The 23,128-nt window shown below is 42.7% G+C and overlaps 1 protein-coding gene across 11 annotated transcripts in view; it reads left to right on the plus strand.

Annotated features, from left to right (window-relative positions):
* The window catches only part of ANKS1A (ankyrin repeat and sterile alpha motif domain containing 1A), a 179,939-nt gene that overhangs the window by 78,785 nt on the left and 78,026 nt on the right, over positions 1–23,128 (plus strand). For all 11 annotated transcript variants that reach the window (XR_011995954.1, XM_072730517.1, XM_025990780.2 and 8 more), the window contains 7 exons: positions 5,061–5,357; positions 6,128–6,203; positions 6,493–6,594; positions 6,690–6,791; positions 8,131–8,327; positions 11,602–11,694; positions 19,253–19,379. Coding sequence is in view for 10 of the 11 variants with exons in the window: in XM_072730517.1 (XP_072586618.1) it covers positions 5,061–5,357; positions 6,128–6,203; positions 6,493–6,594; positions 6,690–6,791; positions 8,131–8,327; positions 11,602–11,694; positions 19,253–19,379 (994 nt within the window). In the remaining variant the exon portion in view is untranslated. The remainder of the gene's footprint in view (positions 1–5,060; positions 5,358–6,127; positions 6,204–6,492; positions 6,595–6,689; positions 6,792–8,130; positions 8,328–11,601; positions 11,695–19,252; positions 19,380–23,128) is intronic.

The following is a 23,128-nucleotide window of genomic DNA, read 5'->3' on the forward strand; positions in this document are numbered from 1 at the left end:
CTACCTTGCTGGATTAATTTGAAGTTAAAAATAAGAGAATGTACATTAAGTACAACTATCTAGTAACTAGTAATATTTGAAATCTGACTTTTAAAGGGTATATACCTTGTGGTATTTCTGAAACGGCACTTTGGAATTTGTTCTTTGTTACTGGTGGGTTGAAGCTTAATGAAACATTGCTCAATTAGTCTATTTAGGGTTTTGTTTTGTGGGGAGGCACCTTGAAGTGATTGTTTTCCCACTCAGTGGTTAGTTCAGTTAGCTTCTAAAGCTCTGATTAAAGGGTAGGCCTTTGGTTCTTAAAAACACATTTTCTTACCCCTTGATTTCCCACACACAAAGAAAATTGGTCTAAATGGAATAAGAGCATACTTCTCTTTCTGGAAATACTGCCCTTTGCCTCCCTCCCACCCCGCAAAGGCCAAATGATACAAACTGCACAAAGAGATAAAGTTGTTTGGATTTTACTACAAATGCAAATTCTCCTTGAGCTAGTTTGACTCTAACTTCACTAGGTTTTATCCTGATTTGCGGGTTTTTATTGACCTAGATTGTGTCTGGGAATTGTTTTGTGTGCTAAGTCCACTCAGGCACCTGTAGAAATTAGGAGTTCTGGGAGCAGAGGTGGTTTTCATGAGCTTTCATCTTCTTCTTTGACATATGGAGCCTTTTCTTTTTCAGCAACTCAGCATAAATCTGTCCAAAATGTAGGTCATTCATAGCTAAGGTGCAACTACTAAAATTGTTTATTTGCCCCCTTTAAAAATAATTTTAACTTACTCTGAATATCATAAGATGAGCAATAGTCAAATTGGTTTTAGATCTATTTTCCTGCACACTTAAAAATAATTAAGTTTCAGAGCTGGAAGAGACCTGGAAGTTGTCTTGACCAATTGCCTCCACATTCTGGTGAGCTTATCTGGTTGCACCTGAAGCTTTTATAAAACTTTTTATCTTGAAAAAATTTTCAATTTACATAAAGTTGCAAGCATGATTCAGTAAACTGCATTGTACTCTTCACCTAGGTTCACCAGTTGTTAACATTCTGTCACATTTGCATGCATGTTTTCTCTCTCAAACGTATATGTATATTGTTGCTATAGTTGATGATGAACTGTTTGATACTTAGTCATGACATCATGACTGTTTAACCTTGGAACTTCAGCATGTGTCTCCTAAAAACAAGGGCATTCACTTGTATAACCACAGTACAGTTATCAAAATCAGAAATTTCAACATTGATAGAATACTAGAATCTAATATAGAATCTGTGTTCAGATTTCACCAGTTTCTCCAATAATATCCTTTAGAGTAATTTTTTTCCTGGCCCAGGATATACAATCTAGGATCATATATAATCTGGAACAATTCTTTCACCCTTCTTAGTGTTTCATGACTAAGAACTACAAACATTATGTCTCTGGCTGTGACCGAACCACCAATCTTTCAGTAACAGCTAAACACGCTAACCATTTGCCACAGAGACCCCCAACATTGACAGTTTAGATTCAGGAATGCCACAGGAGTGATGTTATATCCTTCCTTCACGTCACAAGGCACATGATGTCAGTTTGTCTTGCTTTTTACCATGATAGATGATTGCTTGGTCAAGTTGGTACCTGCTAGGTTGGTAAGCTTTTTAATAACAATCTTCCTGGGCTTTACCCTCTGAGGTGCTACCTTGGCAGGCCTGGGGTGGGACTTAGTTACTTTTAAGCACTCATGTAATTCCAGGATGAAGCCAATTTGAGAGCTACTGATCTAGGCCAACTTTCCATCCGGAATAGGAATCCTCTTCTCTCACCTGAAAGATGAGCCACCTACCCTTTGTTTCATCTGGTTGGTTGTTTCTCTTGGTAACGACCAGGCTTACCACTTGGCAGCATCCTTTTGGATTCTACTGATTTTGGTTTCTTATACTTGGCTGATACCTGTCTTCCTAAACATTCCATCTTGTTGGTTAGGGTTCTGCCTTCCAGAGCACTACAGAGTAAGTCTAACTCTTCTTCCATGTGGACTCTGTTCTCACGTTTCTCCTTTGCTAAATTTCAGGAGGCCCAGTTTGTCCTTTTGTTCCAATTTTAGTATCTGAAACCTATACCTTTCCTGCTACAGAGATCTCTGTTGTTTCTAACTTAAGTATTTATCAACAGTGGACAAGAGTACAGTTGGGCTAAACTAAGCACTGGGAAGTGATGGTTTAGAATAGTTTCAAGACGAGAAAAGCCACCAAATGTTTCTGTATAGTTTTCTATTGCTTGTAGTTTATGCATATGTTAGATAAATAGGTGTAGACAATGCAGAAATATGACGGATTTACACGTTAAATGGGGTCTCCATATGTAAAGTGTATTGGTGTCTTTTTTCTTAGAGGTACTAACTGTAGCAAGGAGAAATGAAAGTGAGTATCCTCAATATGGGCAGGAATGGAGAGTTTGTGCAAAGACCTTGGGGAAAATTGGGGTGTTTGATCTTAGTCTCCTTCCTCAGTCCAAATACATAGTAATATGATTCTGGGAACTCTTGAGGTATGGTGAGCACCTGTGTGTGACTTGGTAGGTGTGAAAGAGGAAGATTCCAGGTCATGACAAATCTGTACTTCCTTGGAATCCTCCCTTCCTTTGGGTCCCTGAATCAACACTGCCCTGATAGTTGTCCCGTTCAAAGGGGAGCAGGTAGGAAGAGCTCATTATGATGGCCTGTGTTCAATAATCGAGAAATGGGGTCACCACAGACTTCAACTCAAGAGTATTATAGTTACCAGACCAGGTTTGGCAAAGACTGCAGCATGAAAAAGATGCTTTCTACACTGTGAATTTGAGTACAACATTCTGCAGAGATGTGGTTAGGCCATTTTTAACAGAAGCAGGAAATTTGTCTGGTAGTGATCAAGACTTTGCTTTCAGTAACACAGCTTTGTGGTAGCTGCTTTAGTTCTCAAAAAAAAAAAAAAACACACACACACACACAAAATTTTTCTTTTCTTTTTTTTTCTCCTGCTGGATAGTTTATAGAGTTTTACAGTTCTTCAGGCCCTAACGGTATACTACTATTTTTTTAAACAAAATCGAGGACAGATTATTCGAGTTGTTGGGAGACAACTTGGATATAAAAGAGACAGCAGTGTCTGCCTCAGAGTAAACAAGTTTTTCTGGATTGGAGTCTTAAGAATAAGCTGACTTTCTTGGCCCTGCTGTCATGCTAATCTTGAGATGTAAAACCCTGAGAATCCTCTTAAAACTTCTCTGGGTTGCTGCTCTGCCCTGGAACCACTGTAAAGAAAGCCCCTGTGTATTTTGTTGATGTAGCTGCCTTTCATGGTGAGAACATGAAGTGACAGCTCTAAGTTGGCTTAGGGAGCACCTGGTGTTCAACTGGAAATGGGCATTCCAAGTGGGGGTCTTAAGTGGTTGGTTTGGCACAGGGAACCCCAAAGATCTGCTTTCTGCCCAGAGTTTCCCCTTCCCTCCAGACTTTTAGGCTGACATGTAACCCACCCCTTGGGCCCAGTTGTATCCTAGGAGGCCATTGCTAGCCAGCTGTGTCCTGTGGCCAGTGAAGGCTGCCTGCACTTCAGCTGCTGTTCTCTTTGAGCTGTGTTTGAGCTCAGTGCTGCTTCCTCTATTTATCTGTGTGCATTTATCTTTGCATGTGGCTCCTGCTACCACCTTTTCTGTCCTTATTTCATTTAAAATTTCTTCTTTCTATCATTCTGACCTTGGGGGCTTCACTCTCAGTGGCTCTGGATCTTTCTGATACACTTGGTGTAGCTGGAAAAAGTGATGCAGTCAAATGCCAGATCGAAAGCAGATGGAATTGCATGTGTGTTTGGGTAACTCCTGGGCTGTTACTTTTAATGTAATTAATAGAATTAAAGCAGTTGTGGAAACATTGCATTTTTACCTTTTGATCACTGAAAGGTGCACAATATTGACTTGATGGATACATCACCCTCTAAGCTTTGTTTCCCTAAAGTGGCAGAAGACTCCTGGTTAAACTTAGGAATCTCAAAATCTTGTGGGAGAATTATTTTCATTAGTGCATCTAAAAAGGGGGAGAAGTCATGGAAATTACTTTATTCCTGCTCTAATTATACATTGGCAGTAGTAGTAAAAGAAGGAGCACAATTGGAATGACTAACATTTTGCTCGTGATGGTTGAAGCACAAACTTTTCCTATTTCATCCCAGGTTCTACCTGTTTTGAAACAAAATTGGCATTAAAGGACCATGGGGTTGTGAATTTGAATTGATGGTCCTGTTACAACTTTGAATATTTTGCACCTCTCACAAACCATTCCCGTGTGTGTGATTGTGATTGAATCTTTCCTACATAAGAAACACTTCCCTGTGCTGTCAATTGTGCATGCATTGTTTGGTGCAGGCTCTGGGAGTAGGCACAGGGTGACAGCAGGGTCCCCCCCCTCCCAAGTTCCTCTGTGACGGAGCTCCAGTACCTTCCTCCCCCTGGAAATGGCTGTGGCTGATATCTGAATGAGCGTGATGAGCGTGATTTTTGGTGCTCTGCTCTGTTACTTTGATTGTTGGCTGGTTAATTTGCATGCAAGAAGCTATGCAAATGACAAACTCTTTCAAGAAAGCTTGTGTATAAGGCAGTGGATGGTCAACAAATCTAGAATCAGTACTGCAGGGCTGACTGAATATAAACTGTAAAACCAGTTGAAGTTTAAAATGAGTCAATGGCAGTGATACTATTGGCATTCATGTGTTCCAGGGCTTTGGCCCAAGGCCTGCCACCTTCCCTCAGTTCACCTCCTTGCAAGGAGATACTTCCTTCATGGCACACAGGAGGAGACTATAAATCTGATAGTCTCTGATGACAGCTCCCCTCTGGCAGTACTGGGGCACAGTGTGGCTGATGGGAGTAGCCAGGCTTATTTGCTGGGGAGTATATCTGGAATCTGACCAACTTCTAGTAGCCTCCAAATATTGCTGCTATTTTTCTCATTTAAATTTCAGTGGTTTTCCACGTGTGCATCCCAAGTCATATGCCAGTCTGCCAGTTACCTTTCTGACAGGATCTGCTTGTTAAACTCTTTAGAACAATGACAACGAGACGGCCCTGCATTGTGCGGCACAGTACGGCCACACAGAAGTGGTGAAGGTCCTTTTAGAGGAGCTGACGGACCCCACCATGCGCAACAACAAGTTTGAGACCCCTCTGGACCTGGCTGCGCTGTACGGGAGACTAGAGGTGGTGAAGATGCTCCTCAATGCACACCCCAACCTCTTGAGCTGCAACACTAAAAAGCACACCCCTCTGCACCTGGCAGCAAGGAATGGCCACAAAGCTGTGGTCCAGGTTCTCCTTGACGCCGGCATGGATAGCAACTACCAGGTAGTGGGGCACATCTACCTCCTGGGCTCAGGGGGCCTGGTCTCTCTAGGGAAGGCACAAGTACCATGCTGCTGGGCTGTGTTTTCATTTAGCACGTTTCTCACCACGTGTCAAATGCTTCCATTTGTTGACTCATTTTAATGTGAAAACTTCAGGGAAACTCCTCAAGTGAGTCCATTACTGTTTTATTGTTATTTTTTATGTTTTTCTTTTCAGGGGTAACATATAGTCATTATGCCCTGAAAAGATGTGCTTGCGGACTCCCTCTCAAAATTAGAACAGTTTCATTATCTTCCTATATAGGTGTTCCCACCGCAAACATTGGCCACCTGCAAAGTCCCCTCAACTTGATCTTGCCAGCAGGAGACTTGGCATTTCCCTGCTGTCCTTAGGATTTGCATTGACCAAACCACATGGGACGTCAAGGTGGTTTTTTGTTTTTCCCCTGGTACTTTTCTTCTCATTACTCCTTTCAGCCAGGAAGGGGGAGCTTTGAGGAGCTCTCACCAATAGGTGGCTCCAAGAGCTGCTGCACAGTTATTCCTGTGTGGCCTGATGGTGGCATTTCAAACACACTTCATGTCCGGGCCACGATTGTGGTTCCGGAATACAGACAAGAAAAGTAGGAAAGATAATGACAGAGGACTTTGTGTGGTTTATTTTATTTTCCTGCCCCTTCTTGTCTATATCCCGTTTGTCGTGTGGAGCCACGCCAAACCTGGGTCACTGTTCTGATGACATGCTGCTCTGCGCTCTCGTTTGCTTTCCAGACGGAGAAGGGCAGTGCTTTGCATGAGGCTGCTCTGTTTGGCAAGACTGATGTGGTGCAAATCCTGCTGGCTGCAGGTGAGAGGTCGGCAGCGCTCTCGTCTACACAGCATGCCCGGGGTGGGCTTGTTTCTCCCTAGCCTCCCTGGAGGGAGATTTTTGCTGGCTGCCCTCCAGCCCAATGTATGTATGTCTCCATTGGTTGACTGCAAGTGTACAAATTGTTCTACAAGAGCTGGATTAAATGTCTTTGGATGAAAAATGTTGGTTGTGCTACTGGGAGCGTTAGGAGTCCTGGAATTGGACCCCCTTTAAGGCTGTCTTGCAACTGCTCACTCCCCCTGTTCAACCTGGTGTGCCTTTCTAGGAATCGATGTCAACATCAAAGATAACCGTGGCCTGACTGCCCTAGACACTGTCCGGGAACTGCCTTCTCAAAAGAGCCAGCAGATAGCAGCGCTTATTGAAGGTACCCGTTCATCTGCCTGTCGGGTTGGCCTGGGGACACACTAGCCAAACCAAGGAATTTGTATTTGCTGAAGCTTTTTTTGTCTTTCCACGTAGATCACATGACTGGAAAAAGAAGTGCAAAAGAGGTTGATAAAACCCTCAGGTCCCAGGGACCTCTCATCTCCAATATGGACTCCATATCCCAGAAGTCTCAGGGTAAGGCGGCCTTTCTCTGCTAACCAATGGGCTCTCACCTTGAAGAGTTGAAGTGGCTTTGGTAGAATGCAAAAAGCTTCATTTAAATAATAACTTCAGGGGGTGGGGAGTACTTAATAAGTTCATAATCAAATGTATTGGTTTCCAGCTAGTATATGAACTTTTTTTTATTGGATATACCTTAGGCCTTTGAGCTTGGACCTCTTCTTTCCTACTTTATCTTATTCTCTAATTTATAGTTGGCTCTGTGAGGTCTGTTTTGGGATGTGTCATAGACAGGGTGATCTCAAGATGAATTCAAATCTCAAGGAAACCTTTTTCTATACACACGCTATCATGCTTTAAGCACAGTTGGCCCTCAATAAATAATAAACGAGTGTCATCTGGTTGGTAGACAGTATATGGCAGATTTTGGTACTATATCATTTGGCTAACAAATGCAGTCTGGGCACTAGGTTGGGCAGTCCAGCCTCTCCATCATTAGCCACTGAAATCCACCATTTTAGATTTATCGAGCAGCCTTTTGGGTCCCAGGTATGATGAACAAGAAAGACAAAATACTGACTGACACCTTCCTTCAGGTATTTACAAAGCACGGTAAAGACAGCCAGAGGAACAGAACAAAACCAGACACTGGAAGGGGAAAGGGATTTTTCAGAGGAGTGCAGGATGAGGTTAGAGGGTGCTCGGCCTGTCTTCACTGTGGAGTCCTCGTCTACCCCCTCCTCCACCACCCCTGTACTTTTTCTTGACCTCATAATCTACTAGTAATGGGATTAGTAGTTCACTAAGATGTTAGCTTTCAAGGATTTTACAGTTACGGTTTTGACTATTTGCCAGAGACCCGGAGATGGCTGATCCACAACAGTCCGTAACTTTTCAGAGACGCAGACTCAGATCCCAGGTAGTCTGAGGTTCCTAGGTCTCTGGTGAGTGAGTTTAACCTTGCACAGCCTCCAAGATGTCAGAAAGGCATCACAGAATTTAAAGGATTACTTAAGTTTGCAGTTATACTTTGCTACGTTTTATGGTTTAAGGTTATGCTATGATGGCATTGAGGTCCTTGGGAATTCATAAAGGTCTTGGGGAGGTATCCCTCATAGACGTCAAGGGTTTGCTATAGTGAATTAGAGAAAAATCTCTTTAAGTCTCAGGGTATAAAGAGCAACTGAAACTCTCTGTATTGATTCCTGTCCATGGAGCAAAGCAGTCATTTTCTTTTCCTGCTCTCAGCTACTGTTCATCAAATTCAGGCTGATGAGGGGCTTTGGGTGGTTGCCGTGGTTGGAAATCCGAAACTGCTCTCCAGCCATTGACTCTCACTCTCTGACCTTTTCAGGTGATGTGGAGAAAGCAGTGACTGAACTGATCATTGATTTTGACACAAATGCTGAAGAGGAGGGTCCCTACGAGGCGCTATATAATGCTGTCTCCTGCCATTCGTTGGACAGCATGGCCAGTGGGCGATCGTCTGACCGAGACTCTGTGAACAAGGAGACTGAGGCAGCAGGAGTGAAGGCTGCTGGAGTGAGGCCTGTATGTGGCCTGGGGCCCTCACCAAGCTGGGGACTGTGTTGTCAGCCTGTGCTTCACTGGGGCATGGCAGAGGGACTGTGCTCCGAGGGTGGCTTGCTTTCCAGAGGCCTGCACCCTGCTTCCGTGTCCCTCTGGGCACTGTCATATCTCACTCTTGCTTAGTGTGGCTAAATCGTATAGAGTGCCTTGAGGTCGAATTTTGGTTTTTCTGATTTCAGCGTAATATGTGTGCATTGTCCTGTTAGTTTTGGGCCTTAGAGCAGATCGAAGCATTTTATTCCCCTTTGGCATCTGCTGCTTCTGTCTTTGGGGTCTCTGCTGTGTATTGTTAGTTTTCTCTCTGGAGAGCAGTTCCACAGTGAAAGAGCTCAGTGAAGTAAATTCTTGGCTACCTGGAGTGCATTCGCACCTTCCATTTGCCCTCCGAGCATTATCCATTTGGATCTGGACAGATTCTGCCTTCAGCAGGGCGGTAGCAAGGCTTAATCAGACATCATATGTGTTAGCATGCAGCATTCCAGTTTTTTCCCAATTACAATCTCTCCAGCCATTTCTTTCCCAAGGTCTACCTTCCCATCTCACTGCTTCTTTCTCTAGTACTTGCTTCTGCTTCCAGTCTTGTCCATCCTTCTCAAGATGTTTTACTCTCTTTTTCTCCCTCAGGGTTTTACTCTGAGCCTAAGCCTGAATCCATAGTCCCATCGACCTTCCTTTCTGCATTGCCGGGCACAAGAATTTCAGGCTTTGAGCATCACATTTTTGCCGAACTTGCCGTTGCTCTAACAGAATCCCAGTGATCCCAACTTGCAGCATATTTTCAGGTGTATATTAATTCTTCCTGTTGGAGAGGCTGGCCTTTCTCTTTTGGTCTGAATCTGCCCCATGACCATTTGGATGACCCTTTGGCTGCCAGGTGATCCTTTTCAGATGTGCCTGGGGATGGCTTGATGTTTCTTCATGTTCTTTTTTGGTTAGGCTCTGTGCCTGGTCCTAGAATTGTCCCATCATTTCTGTATGGATTTTGGCAAAGCCCACCAGTCTTGCAGTAGACCGCCATAGTTGGTATTATCAAGGGCTGATAAAACCCCCCGTGAGCAGTAGAAGCACACGAACATGACAAGCACCACCAGCACGGTGCTTCTGTGGTCAGAGCTGGTTTGTTTCACTTTCACCTGTGGAGAAGAGTATCGCTTTATGGTCCTTACAGGTGATGTCCATTAGAGGGAGCTGGAGGCTTTACAAGAAGAACGCAGGGTTCCTGAAGTAAGCTCTGAATGACCCAGTTCCTGTGGGTTTAGCCGCTGATTTATAGTCTTTTTGTTCCGTCCCACTCCAGGAATCTATCCTCTGGTGGTCTTGCTAAGTAAAAACTGATGCATTTGGGGGCGGTGTGTGTGTGGGGGGGGCGGCGTTTGCGTGCTTTGCTATTTTTACTATGTTGCGGCTGTGCTACCTTCCTGGCCTTTGGTAATTAACTGTGGCCAAGGGACTGACTGTTCTGTGTCTTACAAATGCAATGGACGGTGAGCATAAATCAGCCTGGTGCTTACAGGACCTGGGTCACCGTTTTCACATTAGAAAAGCAGAGGCTTTTGCTTCTCTCTCTCTTTCCAGAGTCCCTGGTGATCACTTCTTGCACAAGAAGTGCTCGTATTGTTTTTCCTAGGCTCCTTTAGTCTTGAGAAGGCTTCTGGGATGGACCCTTTTTGCTGTTGTTGTGTTTCATTTCATTTTTCCTCAGCTATCTTTACCCCAGGGTTGGATAACTGGTGTAGATTACAGACCTGCTGCTTTTCCCATCCCCTTCCTTGTGGAGGTGACACCTGGAAGGAACCAAGCTGGTTTCTGCACTCCTGCAGTTAGACAGCTAGGAAAAGTGGAGCTGAGTGGACAATCTGATCTAATAGTTTTGTTTGGCTTGAAAAGACGAATCTGTTTTGAAGTTGTTGCCGTGGGGCATCCATCTGGTTCCAGTAACTATTGGAAGGGTTGATTTATCAAGAATACTGAGTGCTGAGGCATATTTTAACAGAGAGAGATCATGGATGCCAAATGCTAACCAAATGCTAACTGACCCTGGTGGCTCCTGGGACATGGGAGACATCCTGCAGACTTCTCTGAGGCTCTTGCATAATTCAGCAGGTGCCTCCACCCTGGCTTTTATAAATATTCCTGTTCTAGCAACACAGTACACTAACCTACAAGCCAGGGAATGAGGCTACAAGCCAACTTCTGGTTCAGGTTTGTGGTAGGAATGTTGACTATGAAGCATGGTTTGGACTTTGGACTGTTGATAGTGCTGACGATATTGCAGGTACAACGGCAAACCTCTCCAGCTTTCTGCCACCAGATGTTGTGTGTATTCCTAAAGTCATCTACCTCGCTTGACCTCATGAATCTCTGCTTAAGGGTGCTTCTTGCTCTAGGGCATGGATTGGCAACATATGGCCCATAGACAGCTGCCCATTTTTGTGAATAAAGTTTTATTGGAATGCAGCCCCACTCATCTACCTATCTTCTCTGTCTACATTGTGCTACAGTGGCAGGGTTGACCACAAAGCCTAAAATATTTCCTCTCTTGGAGAGGCCCTTTGAGAAAGAGTTTACCAGTCCTTGCTATAGGTCAGATAACTGACAAATATTCCTTTTTTAAATAAGCTGAGATGAAAGGTTTTCATATATGAATGATACATAATAGTAATCATTGAAGGAGGTGACCAAGGATTAGAGACCTATTCTGAGCTTTGATGAATAAATGGGGGTAGCATTTGAGTTTGAACAGAAATTGATATTTTTATCTTTGATTACTTTCCTCATTACTTCCTTAATAACTTGGGTTTGTTAGAACTTAGACAAATTGGTTCTTTTGATTTACTTACTTCCTCTTTTTAACATTGTCAGAAAGTTGAGCCATTGGCCTTCCTAGGCTAGAGTTTTATTATGGATATGATGAGGGACATTTTCTGATGATGCAGCTCCGTGGTTTCAGTGCTAATATTTCTCACCATGGTCTAGAATATGAAAGAAGTGTTTACAATCTCCGCTACAAACATCAAAAAGCGAGGCGCGTGCTGACTGAATTTTACGTGTGTATGTGTGTGGAGGAGGTGGTATATGTGCAGATACTAAGCCATCTGTTTAGATACAGATCCTTGAGTTTAGTCTCTCAGGGGAGTTCTTTACAGTATTCTTTTTCATTTCCAAGGGCTAAGATAAGAACAGAAAGTTAGATATTTGAAAAAAGAGGTAATGAAATACTTTTTCTCTTCTACAGAGGGAACGTCCACCGCCTCCTGCAAAGCCACCACCCGATGAAGAGGAGGAAGAGCGCATAGATAAGAAGTATTTTCCCTTGACAGCTTCTGAGGTAGAGGGTTGAGGGTTTATTGCCATCACTGAAATATGATTTTTTGGAAAATACGTTGATGTGTGCTTAAAGACGACTGTGCTTTTTCATTTTCTTATCGCCTCTTTGGATCAGTAAATTTGTATTGTGTATGTCAGTAATCTGGAACAAGACCTTTCCAACTCACTCAGAAGTACTAAGCAAAGAATTTTAATGGAGCTGTCTAGCAGACGGGCCGATTATTGATCTACATTGCATATTAATTGTAACCAGGCCTAGTTTCTTCTGGCTCCCATAGCTAAAGAGTTTGACTTTTTGCTTTTTTTTTTTTTTCCTGTGTCATCTTTTGACACAAAATGTAGACTATGCCCCTAATCACTGTTGTAGAGACTATGTCACATTAGCAAGCTTTGGTGCTTCTGCCCCAAGCATCATATTTCTGTTTTCATATTTTTCTTCTTCATTTCACGTGAAGAATCTACCAAGACAAACATGGAAAATGTCACAAAGACTCAATTAGAAGAGAAGTGGGAGTTTGGGGGTGGGAGAAATCAAAGAAGTTTATTTGAGAAGTCTAGTCCATCTTTTTTAAAAAATAAATATTATCATAGAGCCAGTAGTTCAATATCACCTCTTGGTTATATGAAGAAAATATCTTCTATGATCTTTCATTTTCAGAATGCTCCTTTAATACTTCCCACTGTGCAGAAAATATTCAGTATTTATTCAAAATATTACATAATTTGGTTACTTTACAGCTCATTCGTGGCCTATTGTTCTTTAATTTAAAAATCAGCTGCGGGAGATGTCTGGGTGGCTCAGTGGTTTAGCGCTGCCTTTGGCCCAGAGCATAATCCTGGAGTCCCGGGATTGAGTTCCATGTCGGGCTCCTTGCATGGAACCTGCTTTTCCCTCTGCCTGTGTCTCTGCCTCTCTGTCTCTCATGAATAAATAAAATAAAATCTTTAAAAAAGAAAAAAAACAGCTGATATAAACTAGTCCACTAAATCTCATTACTTTATCCTTAGAAGTCAGAGTTAAGGGATCCCTGGGTGGCGCAGCGGTTTGGCGCCTGCCTTTGGCCCAGGGCGCGATCCTGGAGACCCGGGATCGAATCCCACGTCAGGCTCCCGGTGCATGGAGCCTGCTTCTCCCTCTGCCTATGTCTCTGCCTCTCTCTCTCTGACTATCATAAATAAAAAAAAAAAAAAAAAAAAAAGTCAGAGTTAATTTTTATATTGTATTGCCACAGACCATCCAGTGAGACAGGTTCTTTTTACTTAATAAAAACATGGAGTCAGAAGAGTGGCTTTCATTTAACAAGATGTATAAATACAAGGAAGTCCTCTTAAGAATGTAAAAGTCTGGGGATCCCTGGGTGGCTCAGCAGTGTGGCGCCTGCCTTTGGCCCAGGGCGTGATCCTGGAGTCCCGGGATTGAGTTCCACCTAGGGCTCCCTGCGTGGAGCCTGCTTCTCCCTCTGCCTGTGTCTCTGCCTCTCTCTCTCTGTCTCTCATGAATAAATAAATAAAATCTTTAAAAAAAAAAAAAAAAGAATGTAAAAGTCAGTGTTGGAAATAGTGGAAGATGTTTATGCTAGGTACAAATTCTGTCCCTATTTCTTCGTATGCCTTAATTACAAAATGCTTATTATCATGTTTCAACTAAGAGGGTCTCTAGAATTACAGCCTCTAAGGTGATAATAACATTGCTAGCAAATAGAAGTGCTATAGCAGATCTCTGCATGTTTTTATATAGAGATTTGCTTCATTACTCCCTTTTTATAAGGAGAAACCTGGTAAAATGGAGCAGATTCACTGGGGCTATGTCTCTGTAAATGCCTTATGCCACCTCTTTTTTTTTTTCAATTGTTTATATTGGAGTTCAATTTGCCAACATTTAGCATAACACCCAGTGCTCATCCCACCAAGTGCCCCCCTCAGTGCCCATCACCCAGTCACCCCAACCCCCCGCCCACCTCCCTTTCCACTACCCCTTGTTCATTTCCCAGAGTTGGGTGTCTCTCATGTTTTGTCACTCTCACTGATATTTTCACTCATTTTCTCTCCTTTTCCTTTATTACCTTTCACTAATTTTTATATTCCCCAAATGAATGAGACCATATAATGTTTGTCCTTTTCTGATTGACTTATTTCACTCAACATAATACCCTCCAATTCCACCCACGTCGGAGCAAATGGTGGGTATTTGTCATTTCTAATGGCTGAGTAATATTCCATTGTATACATAGACCACATCTTCTTTATCCATTCATCTTTTGATGGACACCGAGGCTCCTTCCACAGTTTGGCTATTGTGGACACTGCTGCGATAAATGTCAGTGTGCAGGTGTCCCGGCATTTCACTGGATCTGTATCTTTGGGGTAAATCCCCAGCAGGGCAATTGCTGGGTCATAGGGCAGATCTATTTTTAACTCTTTGAGGAACCTCCACACAGTTTTCCAGAGTGGTTGCACCAGTTCACATTCCCACCAACAGTGCAGGAGGGTTCCCCTTTCTCCACATCCTCTCCAACATTTGTGGTTTCCTGTCTTGTTAATTTTCCCCATTCTCACTGGTGTGAGGTGGTATCTCATTGTGGTTTTGATTTATGTTTTCCTGATGGCCAGTGATGCGGAGCATTTTCTCATGTGCTTGTTGGCCATGTCTATGTCTTCCTCTGTGAGATTTCTGTTCATGTCTTTTGCCCATTTCATGATTGGATTGTTTGTTTCTTTGCTGCTGAGTTTAATAAGTTCTTTATAGATTTTGGAAACTAGCCCTTTATCTGATAGGTCATTTGCAAATATCTTCTCCCATTCTGCAGGTTGTCTTTGAGTTTTGTTGACTGTATCCTTTGCTGTGCAAAAGCTTCTTATCTTGATGAAGTCCCAATAGTTCATTTTTGCTTTTGTTTCTCTTGCCTTCATGGATGTATCTTGCAAGAGGTTGCAGTGGCCAAGTTCAGAAAGGGTGTTGCCTATGTTCTCCTCTAGGATTTTGATGGAATCTTGTCTCACATTTAGATCTTTCATCCATTTTGAGTTTATCTTTGTGTCTGGTGTAAGAAAATGGTCTCGTTTCATTCTTCTGCATGTGGATGTCCAATTTTCCCAGCACCATTTATTGAAGAGACTGTCTTTTTTCCAGTGGATAGTCTTTCTTGCTTTGTCGAATATTAGTTGACCATAAAGTTGAGGGTCCACTTCTGGATTCTCTATTCTGTTCCATTGATCTATGTGTCTGTTTTTGTGCCAGTACCACACTGTCTTGATGACCACAGCTTTGTAGTACAACCTTAAATCTGGCATTGTGATGCCCCCAGCTATGGTTTTCTTTTTTAATATTCCCCTGGCTATTCAGGGTCTTTTCTGATTCCACACAAATCTTAAGATGATTGTTCCAACTCTCTAAAGAAAGTCCATGGTATTTTGATAGGGATTGCATTAAATGTGTAAATTGCCCTGGGTAGCATGGACATTTTCACAATATTAATTCTTCCAATCCATGAGTGTGGAATAGTTTTTCATCTCTTTGTGTCTTCCTCAATTTCTTTTAGAAGCGTTCTGTAGTTTTTAGGGTATAGATCTTTACCTCTTTGGTTAGGTTTATTCCTAGGTATCTTATGCTTTTGGGTGCAATTGTAAATGGGATCGACTCCTTAATTTCTCTTTCTTCAGTCTCATTGTTAGCGTATAGAAATGCCATTGATTTCTGGGCATTGATTTTGTATCCTGCCACACTGCCGAATTGCTGTATGAGTTCTAGCCATCTTGGGGTGGAGTCTTTTGGGTTTTCTATGTACAGTATCATCTCATCTGTGAAAGGAGAGTTTGTCTTCTTCTTTGCCAATTTTAATGTCTTTTATTTCTTTTTGTTGCCTGATTGCAGAGCTTATGCCACCTCTTTAACAATGACTTGGATTAGAATTCCTAATGTCCAAGGATAAGGGCAAGGCTCTTAAAGAAATATTAGATAATGAGGACTTTCTGTTCTCCCAAGGCTTTTCAGAGCATAAAATTTGTCAAAAAAGTGTCAAGAGAGGGGTACCTGGGTGGCTCAGTCAGTTGAGCATCTGTCTTCAGCTCAGGTCATGATCTTGGGTCCTGGGATCTGGCCTCATGTGAGGCTTCCTGCTCAGTGGGGAGTCTGCTTCTCTCTACCCGTCCTCTCATATTAAAAAAAATAAAATCTTAAAAAAATAAAAACAGTTTCAAGAGATGGACGGAGAAATCTCCATATTACTCTTCTGGATAAGGGACTCTGAGATACTTATAGGACTTATTTCTGAATAGCCTGGGAGTCTGGATCAGTTGGACCACTGCAGTCAGAAGTTAGAAGACCATGAGAACCCCAGCTTTGCTTACTTAGTGATTATAAGTGCATAAATAAAGAGATGATGTGGTCTACATCATTATCCTTTTAATGATCAAGATAGATTATTTTTGCTATAGTTTGAATGAATAGGTCTTCTCCAAAAGTGAAGGGTTTTTTTGTTTTGGTTTGGTTTGTTGTTGTTGTTGTTGTTGTTGTTTTGACTCTAGTCTTCTTTGTCTCGATTTCTTGTACTCTCATAGCTTTACTACCATAACACTCATATCCTAGGAAGCACTGGCTCATCACAGTTTAGACTTTTATATTTGGCAGGCAATCAGCTTCAGTGTTTGTGTCCTATTCCCAAGACTTGCCATTGTCAGATGACCTGTAGAAGTCTTTTAAGGGGGGACAACTGGACAGCTCAGTGGTTGAGCATCTGCCTTTGGCTCAGGTTATGATCCGGGGTTCTGGATTGAGTCCTGCATCAAGCTCCCCACAGGGACCCTGCTTCTCCCTCTGCCTATGTTTCTGCCTCTTTTTCTGTGTCTCTAATAAACAAATAAATAAAATCTTAAGGAAGAGAAGCCATTAAAGGAAGCTGAGTATGGCTGGCCCCAGGAGAGCTTATTAGATTAATGACCAGGTCACGAAACTGGCTTAAAGAAATTAAACACACATGTGTGTGCACACATGCTATTGAGATGTTTTTGCCCTGCCAAATGGGCTGCCAGCTGCATCATACTGACCATGGTCTTTTCAGTGTTCAGTTGTGTTAAACATTCATGGGAAGGTGCAGCTACTATGGTATCTCTTCCCAGAAAACTGCCCACACCCCAACCAGTCACTCAATTGGTTACAGTTAGGTGGTGACTGGTAGTAGCTTCTCTCTGGTGCAAAAATATTGCTTTACTTATAGCAGAAAATATGGCTTTTTGGCTTTGATTTATTGCCAGCCCTAGAAGAAAGGGGCAGAAAAGATTAGGCAATAATCTAGTAAAGAGCAGAATCCTTTCTATTGAAAATCCGTTATTGCTATATTCAATGTGACACAGGGCTTCTTGAGTGGGAGTTAGGAAGGCTCAAAGCAAAGCAGTCTATTGCTTTATTATGAGATTTTAATCCCATAACTGGTGGGAGCCAGGACTAAAGCAGAAAAGATCACCCTAGAAGTTGTCTGGGTGTGAGCAGGGGACTCTCACTAGAGAGTCTGAAGAAGGGAAAGAGTTCCAAATTGGATGGAAAGTCCTATTTCCCAGGAAAAAATGAGGCCATCTTGGTCCAGAATCAGGGGAAGTGAATTTTATGGCCCTGGTTCTTTCTGCTAGTTGCTCTCTATGTAACCTTGGGCAAGTCCCTAGACCCACCTGGGAATCTGGTTTGGGCATCTGCAAAATGACAGAGCCAGGTGCTCTTGAGCTGTGATTGTAATGGTTTGGGTCTCTCCCAGCATTTGTTGCTTCTATGCTTCAGTTGTTGTGCAAGGAGCCAGGCACAGAATGAATGAAGGTCGAGTGGACCTGATTTTCCAGATGGAAGTCATCAGCTGTCCTGCTTAAGAAAAAAGGATATTATAGGCTGGGTATCCAGACTGTCAACTACCTCTCAGACAAGCATGCCTGGGGCTATATGAGGGCCCTTGCTGTGTGCAGAACACTTACTGGAATCAGATTTCCAGGGCTCTGGCTAAGTGATAGCTATGGGTGTGTAAACCTGCGGAACACAAATTCCTGTCTGTAAAGCCTGTGGTATTAAGTTGACACTGTATGAACTGCTTAATGGTCCCTCTTTGTTCCTTTAATTGTGTTCCTATGAAGAGGTGAAAGGAGTAACTAATACAGGCAAATGGCTCGTTGTAATGAAATAGCTTTTAGCTTCCAGGTGGCTTTCAGTAAGTGGAGGTCCCTGCTGTGCTTAGCAGAATTTCAGAAAGAAACTATCATTCTGCCTTTGGAGTGGCAGTCTTGTTACCAAACAGGAGCCACAGCCTCTCATTTAGTCTGAGGCCACTAGAATCCTTGTTGTCTCATTAGGCTGTAACACTGTGAGCTACGTCTCCCAGAAGCAAAACCCTGACGAGTCACAAACCCGATTCATTTCCAGTGAGCTGTGAGGCATATCTGAAGGAAGAGGTTTCTGCATGTACCAGAGGATCACATTTGTTAGGCTACCATTATTTGTTAGGTGGACTTGCGAGTTCCTCTGAACCCCTTTGTTCATAATCTATCCCTTCTCCTAGCCAAACTGCACAAGAAGAGGTTTTGTGCTTTGGCTTGCTCTGGTAATAGCTGGTACATCATTATTATTAATTTGCCTATGAAACACGTTGGATTCTTAGGACAGATGAGCCAGAATGATTCTCTAAATCAAGGATCTTCATTCTCTCTCTCAGTGTGACTGTGGCACTAATTATTGTGTTTTTGGCTTGGTTAGAGGAGGAAGCTTGGCTACTTTGGTATCATGACTAGCTGTGGCCACAAGGCCCTCAGTTGCCTAAATCGAGGTGGCAGGTATAGGAGCCAGCTCTGATCCAATTATTCCACCAGAGACACTTGACTGCGTGGATCAGGGATTTCTCCATAGACAAGAGCTCCTTTTTTTTCTCCCCTCAAATTCATACTGCCTAGCCACTTGACTTTTTTTCAGAACAGAGATTGGTGGAATCAATTTAAACTTGTATTGCCATAAGTGTAGTAGGAAGCCAGCTTTTGAGAGAAACTTCCCTGTAACCCCCAGGACCTCTGAAGAAAGGCTCACAAAAATAGAGAAGAATACACAGGGTGCTTTGTTTCTGGTAAATGTCAGTCATTCAGGGTCAGTCAGAAGTCATTTGATTCCTTCTTGAGAAGGTGGAAAGGATTCCAGCCTTGGAGTAGTATGTGTGCATATTAGGAAACAATCATGGAGAAAGAAGGCCTAGCTAAAAACTGCTTGGAAGCTACTATCCACTGAAAAGAGACCGTGTAGAACACTGTGATGATGGGAGAGGAAGCAAGGGAAGGATCTTAGATTTTATTAATGGCTTTTTGAAGGATAAAATGAGGTAAGAAAAGGAGAGTGTTTTAATCAAAGGCCATTGAGATTTGAGGTACAGGTGTATATTCAGAGAAGCGGATGTGGTTCCCTGTGACCCTGGAGCTGTTTACCTTCTCTCCCCATCTCCCTTCTCTGGTGAAAAAGGAGCCAATAATCTCGAATTTGTTCTGCACAACCTGTCCTGGTATTAGCTACCCTACAAGAAGTTCTATGGTGTTTTCTCTCTTAGGTCTTGGCCATGAGGCCCTGGATTCAGGGAAGTGCAGCCAGGGAGGAGGATGAGCATCCTTACGAGCTGTTGTTAACAGCAGAAACAAAGAAGCTGGGATCCATGGATGGGGACGGAAAACCAAAAGGTACACCCCCACCCCCACCCTGCTCCCAACAGAAGCAACCTCAAACGGATTTTTTAAATGTGTGATCCTGGGTGGGAAGGAGAGGGTGACGGCCCTTGAGATGGGGAAGTTGGCTGTCACAGCGTTGGAGGTGGCAGGTATATTATGACCTTTCATTTTAATACCCCGTGTCAGAGTTGGCTTGCTCCCCTTTAGCACGCAAAGCAAGGAGGTGGTGTTAGGTCAGACAGACCAGGTGGTCCCTATGGAAGGAGAGATGGCCCACAGTGTTACAAAGATTGATTTGGGGTCTCAAGTCAGAAACCCTCAAGTGAATGCTGTGGAAAAACCAGCCCAACAAGTCGGTCCCTTTGGGTTTAGGCTGACAGCACAGGCTCTGCTTTGAGTCCTCACCTCAGAGTGAGATGCTCCTGGGGAGGGGCCTGTGATTGGCTGCCATCCGGTAACTAGAATGCTCTGTCGCCTTGGCCTACTTTTGTTGCCTCTGCAAAAATCTGTTTCCTCTGTGAGGGAGTGAGTGCTGCAGGACCGAGAGCCAGGCCACCGACCTAAACGCAGTCACAACAGAGGTGAGTGTGCTGCCCTACCGGAGGATGGGCGACAGCCTCTGTTCTCAGAAAGAACAAGGGGCAGTGCCATTCCCACTGCACTTTGAAGGAACTACTGTGGCCTCTTCCAGCTCTTTATAGCTTCCAGGTACTAGGTCCTCCATGGGGTATTATTTAGCGCCTCCCCTCAATCCTGACAGTCACTGTTTGGTAAGAATGGGGGGTGCAATGGTTTCTTTGGAACCACCTTTTACTGGGCCTGTCGGAGGGTAGGGGGTGACAAAGAGAACATGTGCATAGTATGTGTATGACATTGTAGATATTCTTTTTAACAATCGGGCTTAAAAGGTTTCTCTTCCAGCACACAGAAACTTTGTGGTCATTTTTATAGTAGTTGTTTTGGTTTGGTTTTTTTAATGGTTTCCATTTGGAGCTTTCTCTAAAAAGTTATAATTTAAATACAGTAACATTTACCCTTTTTGTGTACAGTTCCGTGAGTTGTGACAAGTACAGTTATATAACTACCACCCCAGTCAAAATATAGAATGGTTTTATCATACCAAAAATTCTCTTGTGTCCTTCTATAATTGGTCCTACACCCTTCCCTTACCTCTGGCAACCACTGTTTTTATGTCAATCCCAATAATTTTGCCTTTTCCAGAATGTCCTATAAATGGGAATAGTGCAATATGTACTCTTTGAGTCAGGTACCTTGCACTTAGCATAATTCACTGAAAATTCATCCATGTTGTTGTGTATATCAGTAATTTGTTATTTTTCATTGCCAAGTAGTACTCCGTTGTGTGGACATAGCACAGTTTATCCATCCTCTAGTTGAGGGGCATTTGGGTCATTTATAGTTCTTAGCAATTACAAATAAAACTATAAACATTTGCAGGGTTTTATGTGAACATTGTTTCACACCTCTTGGAAAAACACTAAAGTTGGGATTGCTGGGTCCTAGGTAACCATAGGTCCTAGGTAACTATATGCCACACTTTATAAGAGACTGCCAGGTCATGATCCTGAGGTCCTAGGATCGAGTCCCTCATCGGGCTCCTTGCAGGGAGCCTACTTCTCCCTCTGCCTCTCTCTCTGCCTCTCTCTGTGTCTCTCATGAATAAATAAAAATCTTAGAAAGAAAAGGAAGGAAGGAAGGAAGGAAGGAAGGAAGGAAGGAAGGAAGGAAGGAAAGAAAAAAAGAAAGAGAGAGAGAGAGAAAGAAAGAAGAAAGAAAGAAAGAAAGAAAGAAAGAAAGAAAGAAAGAAAGAAAGAAAGAAAGAAAAAGAAACTGCCACACCATTTTCCAGAGTGGTTATACCATTTTGCTTTTCCATCAGAGTTACAGTTGCTATGTGTCCTCCCTAGCACTTAATATTGTCAGTTTTTTTAAAATTGTAGTAATTCTAGTGAGTGTGTAGTACTATTTCATTGTGGATTTAGTTTGTATTCCCCTAATGACTTATGATGTGAACATCTATTAATGTGATTATTTGACATCCGTATAGCTAGTGAAGTGTCTGTTGAACTTTTACTCATTTTTAAAAATTGAGTTGTTTGTGTTCTGATTATTGAGTTGCAAGAGTTCTTTATATATTTTGGACATTATCAGATATGTAACTTTCTCCTAGTCTGTGATTTGTCTCTATTCCCTTAACAGTGTCTTTTGAAGAGCAGAGGTTCTTAATTTTGATGACATTCCATGTACCTTTTCTGTTGTTTTATTCTTTCTTTTGGATAAGATCATAAATATTTTTTCCTATATTTCCTTCTAGAAATTTTGTAGGTTCAAGTGTATATTTAGGTGTGTGACCCATTTTGAGGTAATTTTTTAATGTGATATGTGGTATAGGTAGAGATTCATTTTTTTGTATATGGATAGCCAATTGTTTGAATGACCTGTCAAAGACCATCCTTTTCTTGCCTTGGTCACTTTGCTATTCTTTTTCAGAATTGTTTTAGATATTCTATTTCCTTTATCTTTCCATACAAAAATTTAGAATGAGCTGGTTGATTTCTATAAAAAGTCCTGCTGGATTTTTATTGGGATTGTGTTGGATCTGTATAGCAATTTGGAGAGCTATCTTAATGGTAGTGAGTCTTCTAATCATATTGGTAGGCTTTTAATTGAAACATTTAGAGAGGGCAGCCCCGGTGGCGCAGCGGTTTAGTGCCGCCTGCAGCCTGGGGTGTGATCCTGGGGACCCTGGGTCAAGTCCCACATCAGGCTCCATGCAGGGAGCTGTGCCTCTGCCCAGCCCCCCCCCCTCCCCCGCCTCTCTCTCTGTCTCTATGAATAAATAAATAAAATCTTAAAAAAAAAAAGAAAAACATTTAGAGAGAGTGTAGTAGAGCACCAATGCAGTCTCTAGTTGTTTAAGAATAAATCATACTGAAATTAACCCTTAAATAGCAAGTACCTAATTAATTTAATGCCCTATTTGAAAGCTGTTCTTAGGGAAGAATTTTTAGCATCAAGGAGGAAGTAGATTATGATTCTTTTTCTCTTTCAAAGACTTATTCTGGACCCACTATAAGATAGCTGGCTCAACATTTGGAAGGAAGAAAAAGAGAAAGTCAGACAAACTTCATACATAAGGCTGGTCTCCTTGGCTGCCAACTCTAGGAACTTTCTTTTTTCTTTTTTTTTTTTAAGATTTTATTTATTTATTCATGAGAGACAGAGGGGGAGGGGCAGAGACACAGGCAGAGGGAGAAGCAGGCCCCATGCAGGGAGCCCGACATGGGACTCCATACCAGGTCTCCAGGATCACGCCCTGGGCTGAAGGCAGCTCTAAACCACTGAGCCACCCGGGCTGCCCCTCCAGGAACTTTCTATCCTCAAGTCAAGAGATCTCCAGGTTAAGGAGGGAACTGCCACAGAGGACTTAAGGCCTGACATCTCCTCCTCCTTTGCTTTGGTTCCTTCCAGCGTGGCAATACTGGGCTACCTGTTAAAAGTAGTGGTGCAGGAAGCAGATTTAATTGGACCACAGCATGTGCCTGCCCCCAGGCAAGCTGTTGGATCACTCAAAGAGCTTTTAGACAAAGGAGTTGAGACATTAAATATGAAAATGGGCTCTGCCAGTTTCTCAGTAGCCTGGAAGAAATGCCTGCTAGAGTTGGTAACTGAGCCAGTCAGCAGATGATATTATAGATTAGTACACAATCTTTTCTGCTCTTCCACTAATGTCATTATCT

Source organism: Vulpes vulpes, chromosome 1 (genome assembly GCF_048418805.1).
Source record: "Vulpes vulpes isolate BD-2025 chromosome 1, VulVul3, whole genome shotgun sequence".
Taxonomy (NCBI): domain Eukaryota; kingdom Metazoa; phylum Chordata; class Mammalia; order Carnivora; family Canidae; genus Vulpes; species Vulpes vulpes.